Here is a 10,008-nt window from a genome sequence, read left to right on the forward strand (position 1 = left end):
ATTAATTTTTATATTAATGTGTAGACAGCTTTATTGTAGTTTGGTAAACTTCTGCCCATCTTTACTTTTGTGAGTCTCTGTAAGATGTTCCTTTTATACCGTATCATATTACTGACCTGTTGCTATTTACACTAATTACACTATGTTCCTTCAGCTGTATCCTTTTATCAACACTCACTTTGCCAGTCTTTTGTTGCCTGTTGTCTCTGCCTCAAATTCAAAATGACCTGATTTCTTACTTAAAATGACACAATTTCTCAGCTTAAACATTTGAAATCTTTTATGATCTCTTGTGAATAAATTATGAATTTTGAGATTTGTAAATCATTGTATTCTGTTTTATTTACATTTAACACAGAGTCCCAACTTCTTATGAAATTGGAGTGGTATTTAAACACACACACAAAAAAGGTGCACAACACAACTCTGAATACCAGGAACTTTCTTATCTATTTGAGTTGCAGATGCTGAACACTAATTATTAATGTACATGCATGTAGAGTACATGATTAAGGTAATAAATGGTGAACCCTAACATTTATATACAGGAACTATAAACAAATTACTCTTTAATTTAACTTTGCTTTTGTTTATTTTTTTGAGGATATTAATTATATTTAAAACAATAAGGAGGAAGTTCAGTGCACATTCCTTCCTCATATAGAAATCTATTGACGTCAAGCTGTTTAATATACAAACAATAAATCTGGCTCAGTTTTGGATACAAGCGATTCGGCAGTACTTTATACCAAAACACACACACACACACACCTACACACACACACACACACACACGCACACCATGGAATAGCAACCAATTAATTTTTAGAGACTTCTTTCTATTTTTTTTTCAAATGATTTAAACATATTTGTTGAAGAATCAGAAACAGTATTAACTGCAGGTTTATTGGTGTATGTTGAAACTTGTTATTTTTTTTAATAAATGTGTGTGTGGAAATTGTTTAATACTGTTGTCTCTCAAAGGTTCCCTTTTTTTATTGAACTTTGGTCTCACTCTTCCCCAAGCTGGATAAACAGATACTGACATTTAATTACTAGAAACAAGAAACCATAGGCCATGTCAAGTATACACAGCTGTAACTATTAATTAATACAGAATAATAACAATAATAATAAAAATACTGTTTATTTAAGACAACAAGGTTTGCTTTCTTTTAGAAGATTAATTAATTACCGCCAGTTATGTTAGATTTTTTTCAAAAATGTTGCTGAATTTAATTTTTTCAAATATAAAACTAAATTACTGATCTACAACCCCTATGACAGAACTCAATCTTCAATTTTTCATAGATTGTCAAATATAATAAGATATAATTGTATCATGATTTTCCAACCAGCAGGGTCACAATGGCAGCAAAGTGGGTTACACAATCCCAGTAACAGAAAGTCTTAAGAGGTGGGTTGATGGGGTTTGAGAACCCATGATTATATCCTGGACACCAGAGCAGTTCAAGTCTAGAGTTTGTTATTGAATCAGAATCGCTTTATTGCCAAGTATGTTTGTACTTACAAGGAATTTGTTTTGGTGAAAAAAAGATTCCAGTTGCACATTTTTTAAAGTTCAATGGAAATAAAAGAGCAAAATAAATAAAAAAGAATAAAAGTTAATTTGCATTAGTAAAAGTGATATTGCACATATGTTTTATTTTATTGCACAATGGAGAGAGCATTTAAGTGTTCATGAGGTTGATTGCCGGGGGGAAGAGGCTTTTCTTGTGCCTGGCTCTCTTGGTGCTCTGTAGCGTCGGCCAGACAGGAAAAGTAAAAAAAAAACATGAGTTTTGTGAGGATTAGTAACATATGAGGACTGAGTAAGTCTATAAAAATCAGTCTTTAAAATTGGGTACAAATGGGAAGCTCAAATCTGAAATCAAATATCTAATCTCAAACAACTCGAACCAAAATCTGTTTACATTGATTGGACATGAATATGGTCTCATCAGATGGGTTTTTGTTGTTAATATGTGACCTTTTTGATGGTGGAAATTGCCAACCAATATGCCATGAGACATGTTCCAATAAACTGGTAAAACTGTTTAAAACAATGGCATTTCTTCAGCTATTGATGATCTCCTAAGCATGGTGTTAAAGTTCAATTTCACGTAGGCTTTATTGTCATTTCATTGCACGGCAGCTGAATATTTGGAAAAATCTCAATATGCTAAGTGTGTAAAGCTTTTATTCATATTATGGATTTTTTTATGAAAATAAAAATTAAAAATTTGTACACTTATAGATTTGTTTGGTCAAAGTAAATCATAATGCCGTAACATTAGCGAGTTTGTTGCATAGAAATAAAAGTAGCATCAATCCAAATTCTATCCAGGCTCTGTAAGAATTATAATAAAATATACAGTATGCATAGTCACGCATTCTCGGCCCCACCCATTAACCCCGCCCACTGTAAATTCTTATAAAACTGCACACAGTTTCATATGATATTTTGAATAAATCAATCCAACTTCATCTTTATGACATCATCCTTCTATCCTGCAACGATGAAGACCCAGCTCACACTGCTGCTCGTCTGCACAATTTTCTCAGGAGGTACAAAAACTGCCACTTCATTAAATTAGTAAGTAATTCCTTGGTGTGAATTGTGTAACATTTGTGGCTCTGTTGTTATTCTCTGTTCCTTTTAGCATGGTCACTGGAATGCTACCCGTATACCTACGATTACGATTATACAGGAACATTCACTAATTGTAGCAGTACATGCTCCAGCACAACCACCACTGTGGACATCTGTGAGTATGAGAACATCCTAATGAACATGCTTTAGATATTTTGTGTATTTCTCACAATTAGAAATGGTCAAATAAAAAAAAAATCCAAATTGAATTTTTTCTGCCTATAATACCCTTCGACATAAAACTTGGATGGTTGATTGAACTTTTGAAACTTTTTCAGATCTCGTTAGTGGTGTATCTGGTCTATCATTCACTACTGTGGATTACGATTTTTCTTGCGGATCCCCAGAGAAGTGTGTAAACACCAGTATAAACATTGGTGTGGTAAGAATCACCAACAATACCCAATGCTGCAGTACTAACCACTGCAACAATGACACACTGCCAGGTAAACACTTTTATATTTAAATAGACTTATTAATGTTTCAGTTCCTAGTATTAAATGCTGCTCACATGTTTATAAACACATATGTGATCTTCGATGCTGTGTTGTGTTGTTCAAACGTAAGAACACTAGTCTACGAACCTCTTTTACCCATGTGTGATATTTACTTATGATGCATTGTGAGAACTTTTTTTTTAATTTCTTTAAGAAATGCCGCAGCAGTCCATCAACGGGAAAAAGTGTTACACCTGTAATGAGAATGACTGCTCCCAAAATCTGTATTGTGAAGGAAAAGAAGATCGCTGCATCACTGCAACTGGTGAAAAACACCTACGTTAATCTCTTCATTTCAACATTTAAATATTTCTTGCATATCCACTATCATTTCAAATAAAAAACTGATGGAATGGGTAATAATTCAGATTGTTAATTTAAAAAGATCAAATCTTTAATTAAGATTTATTACCACAAAGCATTCAAAAAATGCATAATTAATACTTGCTGGTGTTGCTATAAGATTTGTGTGTTTTGAGACCTATATACATTTTTTTATTTAATTTAACATTTTAATTAAAGATGAAATGCTGTAAGTGGAATGACGCATTTAAGTTATAAACAAAACATACTGTCAAAAAACTGATTTGGAATTTGGTGTGATCGGGGAAGTCATTCGGCACTGGCAGAATCCCAACTAATTATATTTTCCTTTGAGTGCTTTTACTGTTTAATAGCTGCCTTTAAATCACATCAGAATATATACAGTATACAGGAGATCTTGTGCCACTTCTTATATCAATGTTCAGCCTGTGACATTAAAATTTATTAATTTTTTTAATGTCTAAAAAAAATATATACTTTTTTTTACAGCATTCAGAAGTTTCTAAAAAAAATTCAAAAGCACAATAATAAAAAAAAAATGGTTTGACCATTTAAAACAATGACATGATCAGTAAGAAGGGTCGCGTTCACCATGTTCTCAGACTGACTCTATAACTGGTAAATTTAAAAAGTACACTATAGGATTTGCATTACATGTAGCATTGTAGGCTGTGTACCACCTTCAAGAGCAGATAATTAAAGCAAGCTAACAGTGCTAACTAACTGACTAACTAATTAACTAACTGACTAACTAATTAACTAACCTACCATAACCACTTACCTGACGCACCACTGATCTCTGCGACTTCCTCTCCATTTAATGAGAGGAGAGGATCCAAATAAACATGGTTACTCGTTTTTTATTTCCATGTTTGCGTGTTAAATAGGAACTAATTCCACATAGGAACTAAAGTCATAAGAGGGGAACTGAAGTAATTACCGTGAATGCAGGGTTAGGATGCTGTGGTGATTGCATGTGATCATGTGACCTAACACTTGCTAATAGGTCTAGAATACATTACATCAGAGAACACTGACACTATTTATTACTTGTTTTTTAATTCATTCTTATTTTTTTTCTTTCTTTTTCAGTTGCTCAAGGGACCAAAGTTATGACCATGAAAGGATGCACAACCAGTAACATGTGCAATGTGACTCTACTCAGAGCTCATGGACTGATCTTAACAGATGTGTACTGCTGTGCTGGGAACCTGTGTAACGCTGCTGAGAGCTTTGCACTGAGTTTCCTCCTCATGTTCATCCCTCTGCTCTCTTTCATCCTCTTCTAATCAAATGTCAGACTGGGAACCTCATCATGTGGTCATTTAAAAACTCTACTATACTCAACTTGCTGTGCTACAGGCTTCCCTTTCTCTTCGCATGTGTCTCCTCCAGGTGTAAAGTTTTAAAGTTTTAAGAAATATTTTAAAAAAAATAATAATAATAAATCATTTATTAACTGATTTCAAAAAAGCTACATTGTAAAGAAATCTCAGATAAAAGAAGAAAAATAATCTTTACTTTGAACATCAGAAACATTCACCTCATTCCCATCATCATCATCATTATCATCATCATCATCATCGTCGTCATCATCATCATCATCATCATCATTATCAAATCGATTTCCATACTTTATCAGCTCATTTAAATATGTTAAGTGTGCTTCTCTGTTTTGATGCTGATGATGAATTCAGTTCAGTAGCTGTCCATAACTGTTCCTCAAAACTTTAGAATATCACACTTAGCTAACAAGGTTTCAAACATTAGTATTCAGAATAAATGTTTTTATTACTGTATTTGCATAACGTGACCTTCACAGGCAGACATCAAGGTGAGCTAGAAATTAGCATAAACATTTGGGGATGTTCTCTTATCTGACAGATTTTTATGTGGGTAAACATTTTATTTTTACATTTTTCAGTAATGTACCTGAAGTTGATGTGTATTAACATGAAAAGCATGTAAATCACTGTTTGTGAAGCCATAAAGACTTTTTCTTGCTCGGACCTCAAAATTTCCAAGAAAATAAAACTCATCAGAGACCAGCTGCTTGATGTAGTTAGTTCTTCATCTAAACCTTAAGATGCAGATTAATCAATAAGATGACGAGAGTTTATGTTTAATTCATTACAGAACAAAAACTGAATCTAAAGATAGTATTAACAATGTGAGTCAATGTTCCAGAAGCTTTGCAAGATGAGTGATAAATATTAGTGTGAGCAACAGTCTCTCTTACACTTCACACTTTATCTTAACTCTGAAATATGTGAAAGTGTTGGAATATAAACATAATCATGTGGAGATCATGTGGAAAACACAGCCGACACATTTAAATTTAACATCTGAAAATAATCAAATATATTTTGTGGAATATGATGTTAATATTACAAACAAAAATGTTCAAATTTGCATATTCATGTGTGGGCGTGGCCAGGAGCTTGATGTGGCTTATAATAGCAGCCTAAACAAATTTTTTTTAAACATAACAACAGCATAAATGATAAACCCAAAAAGCAAAAAAATATCATGTAATAATATAAGAAAAAATATGGCAAATAAAAGAAAAGTACATGTTGTGTAGAATACTTTTCTTGCTAATTAAATCTTCCTGTATGGAATTAAATCCGAAATGTTGTCTGTGCTGTTTAACTGAATTTCATTATATTTATATCACTATAGGTTACATCACTATACGTTATTGGGTTATAAAGCGCTGTGTGTCTGAAGTAATGGAGATGAAGGTCATTGAAGGTCAGGCAGGAAGTTGTATGTTCTCTCAGCCTGATAATGCTGATAAAGAGCTGAAACAGATTAGAAGAGCAAAGAGAAAGAGGAATGATTGGGGAGTTTGGACGTAGTGAGGAAGTACATTATAAAAACATTTTTGCTACATTTGTTATATAAAAACTTTAGGAACTGTTTACCCAACTAGTGTTTTTCCCAGTGAGAAAAAAATCTTAAAACATAAAATGCCCTTAAACGTGTTTACAGAGAACTTAGAATACTGAGAAGTCTACAGTTGAATCTTTATCCAAGTAAAAATAAATAAATAAATAAAAATAAAAATAAATAAAAATAATAATAATAATAATAATAAAGAAATAAAAAAGAAATACAATTATTAAATAGTATAATATCTAAAAAAAAAATAATAATAATAATAAAAAAACATTTAATCATCATGTAAAGGTGCAAAAAAAATCAAAATTTCCAGATATTCTCATGTCTGTTTTTTGCCATTATAATAATAAATAAATAAATAATAAAAATAAATTAGAAATAAAAAACAATATACACACACACACACACACACACACACACACACACACACACACACACACACACACACACCAAAAAGTCCATTAGCAGCACAGCAGTGAAGGAGGAAACCACCCCCCTTTTCAACTTTAACACATTCATATCAGATCTAAACTTCTCCTTCCATCATTTTCTCATGTTCATGACTCCTTCAGCAATGGAGCTGCAGGTCACACTGATACTCAGCTGTCTGCTTTTCTCTACAGGTACACACTACACACTGATTATATATACAGTATATTATTTAGCTGTAATTAGTTTTTGGTACAAATCTGATCAGGTTTTCAGGTAAACCCTTGACTATAGATTGAAAATAAATCACAGTTTAATTACAGGATCAGAGGTAATGACTCACATCTGAAGATGTTGGAGTGCTGCTGTGGCATATTATTATTATTAATTTTATTAATTAAAACAACATGGTGGTGTGATGAGGCTGAAACTGAACATCCTGAAGTGTTTTATTCCTCTTCTAGCAAATGAACAATGATTACCTCTTTTATTTTATATCTAATGAGCATAAACTTTTTGGAAAATTTGGAAATATGTTATGATGTTGGCCAAAGTTTGTGGACACCTGACTATTAGTGTATACTACCAAAAACCTTTATTTCTAAAAACAAGTATGAACATAATAAAGTTAAATTAAAATTAAATATGAAGTATTTGTTAGTCTGAAATAATCATGGATGTTTTTTTCACAGTGAAGATGCAGATCAGAGTTTCAGATATTTTTTGTTTCTCATCCTGGATTGTTGTTATCCTCTAGCGCTGGCACTAAAGTGTAATCTGTGTATACCCAGTCCATCAGGAAGTTGTGAAAACATAGTGACAGATTGTCCAGGGCAGTGCGGCACCCTGACGGTCTTCAGGAGCGTGGGTAAGACGACCTCGCCAGAAGCACACTTATCTAAAAAAAACCTGTATGAGAAACGCCAGATCTTTATGAAACTCTCTTCTGCAGGTGGAGAGCTTTGGAACATGACCTCAAACCTTTGTGTGATTGATATGCAGTGCACCAGCGAGAGTGTAAACTTGAAGAATCTGTTAATAGCCATGAACATGAAGTGCTGCAGTACTGATCTCTGCAACAACGACACAACACCAGGTAGAACCATGAAGAGCTCTGAAAGATAGATAGATAGATTATTCATGTATAATGTATATTAAATAATGATGGGAAAATCAGGTTTGTTTCAGTTTTATATAAAGTTTTGGACTATCACATGGTGTTGGGTTGTGTTTTTAAGTTCTATTGAATCAGACTGCTAATGGACAGAAGTGTTACACCTGCGTTGGACAGAACTGTAACGCGGAGTGTCAGGGACGCCACTGCAACAAAACATCAGGTGAAGATTACACATCATTCCTGAATACTCTACACCAGGGGTCACCAACCTTTTAGAAACTGAGAGCTACTTCTTGGGTACGGATTAATGTGAAGGGCTTCCAGTTTGATACACAAAGTTTTCAGTTTGATCTCAAATAACAAATTTGCTCAATTTACCTTTTATTATTTGTTATTATTAATAATGAATGATATTCATCTATGTGAAGACACTGATCATGTTAATGGGCGACTCATGTGGTCCTTGCGGGCGACCTGGTGCCCACGGACACCACGTTGGTGACCCCTGGTCTACACTGTACGAATATATTCCTCTGAATCTGTGGATCTTTTGGTCGCTGATGCAATGTATTGTATGCTGATTTTACACAGAAATTGTGGAATGTGTTGGCAATGAAGATCGCTGCATCGATATAACAGGTACAAAAGAATATATTTGTATATGTATTTACTTTATATGTTTTTATATGTTTATTAAAATTTGATGCCTGTTTTTTAACTTTCATTATAGTTGCTTTAAACATCCATTTCCCTGTTATTCTCTCTCTCTCTCTCTCTCTCTCTCTCTCTCTCTCTCTCAGGAGGCACAATAGGAGTAGCAATATATATGGCAGGATGTGCAAGCAAACGCGTTTGTGACTCATCTGCATTCAAGACAACAATGTTATTAGATACACAAGTGAAGTGCTGTGAGGGAAACCTGTGTAATTCTGCTGAAACCTTCACCCTGACTTTTCTCTTCACACTCATCCCCTATGCTCTCCTCAGTCCTTTTCTCCTCATATTCTTTCTCTTTTGTTAATAAATGTGTTCAACTATTATAAAGAATTGATGATGATATGGCTATGGGTCTGAGATGAATCACTTCATATCTGTTGATGGTCTTAGAGTGAAATATTAGCTTTTGATCCCCCCTTTTTTTAATTAAAATAAAAGGCAAATCTGATGTCAAATGTGATTTTCAGCTTTTTTTTAGCTGTCCATATTGCATGTCTGTCGCTTTACAGGAAATGTTATTTTTCCAGTGAAATGAAAACAAAACAATTTGAAATTTCATTTCAGCAGCTTCAATGCGCAATAGAATGGTTAGAAATATATATGCAGTATAATGAATAATTCATGGATAGGCGTGCACTACAGATTGACCAAATATCTGCTCAAATTGCATGAGTCTCTATGAGCTGTTGGTGTTAAATCCTATTACTGTTTTTCTCCAGATCGTCAAATTCATTGTGTGCCTCGATTCATTTATTAAAATTCCTGTAGTGTTCACATTATTACGCCATAAGCAAAATAACGTTCATTAGATACTGCCTCACTGTGGATGAAACTGGAACTGCATGTTACTCGGCTAACGGGTTTTATAAGCAACTCATCCATTTAGAACATATTAACTAAACCTGTGTTAAACGCTCTGAACTTCCAGCCAATCACAATCCAGTATTCCCACTGATCCTTGTGTAAATACACTATAATCTGTAGGCACATGTACCCTTCTAAAGTTGATTTATGATTGCAGCAGGACCAAGGGCAAATAAACAGTGAGAGTAAGGCATATTAGATAATGAAAGTGTATTACATTAATAATAAGAAGAAAGTGGACAGCCAGTGGGTGTGTCATGCCAGATAAAATACCAGAACATTTCAGGTCAAATACTGTTAGCATTTGGCAATGTGTCCCATCAGTATATCAGCTTTTTAAAATCTCACTCAAACACACCCAATATTTGTGCATCTCATGACTAAAACATGACCTTATCGACTTGTGGCTTTGAATTGTTTACTGTTTATGGCCATTTATCCATAACATATACTGGGCAAAATTAGAGATTATAAAAGGAACTGTGGAGAAATTCATGCACATG

General features: G+C 33.6%; 2 protein-coding genes across 2 annotated transcripts; both read left to right on the forward strand.

Moving 5' to 3' along the window:
* Window positions 1-2,483: 2,483 nt before the first annotated feature.
* Window positions 2,484-5,522, forward strand: LOC124399110 (urokinase plasminogen activator surface receptor-like). Its single transcript, XM_046869833.1, has 5 exons — window positions 2,484-2,568; window positions 2,664-2,768; window positions 2,932-3,099; window positions 3,305-3,415; window positions 4,567-5,522. The coding sequence occupies exons 1-5, from the start codon at window positions 2,493-2,495 to the stop codon at window positions 4,761-4,763; spliced, it is 657 nt and encodes a 218-aa protein (XP_046725789.1). The 5' UTR covers window positions 2,484-2,492; the 3' UTR covers window positions 4,764-5,522.
* A 1,443-nt stretch (window positions 5,523-6,965) lies between these two features.
* LOC124398608 (urokinase plasminogen activator surface receptor-like) lies at window positions 6,966-8,945 on the forward strand. The gene is made up of 6 exons (XM_046868795.1): window positions 6,966-7,001; window positions 7,500-7,675; window positions 7,760-7,903; window positions 8,046-8,144; window positions 8,516-8,563; window positions 8,725-8,945. The coding sequence occupies exons 3-6, from the start codon at window positions 7,777-7,779 to the stop codon at window positions 8,943-8,945; spliced, it is 495 nt and encodes a 164-aa protein (XP_046724751.1). The 5' UTR covers window positions 6,966-7,001; window positions 7,500-7,675; window positions 7,760-7,776.
* The last annotated feature ends 1,063 nt before the right edge of the window (window positions 8,946-10,008 follow it).

Source organism: Silurus meridionalis, chromosome 16 (genome assembly GCF_014805685.1).
Source record: "Silurus meridionalis isolate SWU-2019-XX chromosome 16, ASM1480568v1, whole genome shotgun sequence".
NCBI classification, from domain to species: Eukaryota; Metazoa; Chordata; class Actinopteri; order Siluriformes; family Siluridae; genus Silurus; species Silurus meridionalis.

What these genes read in the sequence shown, in the direction of transcription:
- LOC124399110 (XM_046869833.1), top strand. Translation starts at nt 2,493, where the DNA reads ATGACATCATCCTTCTATCCTGCAACGATGAAGACCCAGCTCACACTG. An exon ending in AACCACCACTGTGGACATCT is followed by an intron (nt 2,769 to 2,931) that starts GTGAGTATGAGA and finishes AAACTTTTTCAG; the next exon opens with ATCTCGTTAGTGGTGTATCT. An exon ending in CAACAATGACACACTGCCAG is followed by an intron (nt 3,100 to 3,304) that starts GTAAACACTTTT and finishes AATTTCTTTAAG; the next exon opens with AAATGCCGCAGCAGTCCATC.
- LOC124398608 (XM_046868795.1), top strand. Translation starts at nt 7,777, where the DNA reads ATGACCTCAAACCTTTGTGTGATTGATATGCAGTGCACCAGCGAGAGT. An exon ending in CAACAACGACACAACACCAG is followed by an intron (nt 7,904 to 8,045) that starts GTAGAACCATGA and finishes TGTGTTTTTAAG; the next exon opens with TTCTATTGAATCAGACTGCT. An exon ending in TCGCTGCATCGATATAACAG is followed by an intron (nt 8,564 to 8,724) that starts GTACAAAAGAAT and finishes TCTCTCTCTCAG; the next exon opens with GAGGCACAATAGGAGTAGCA.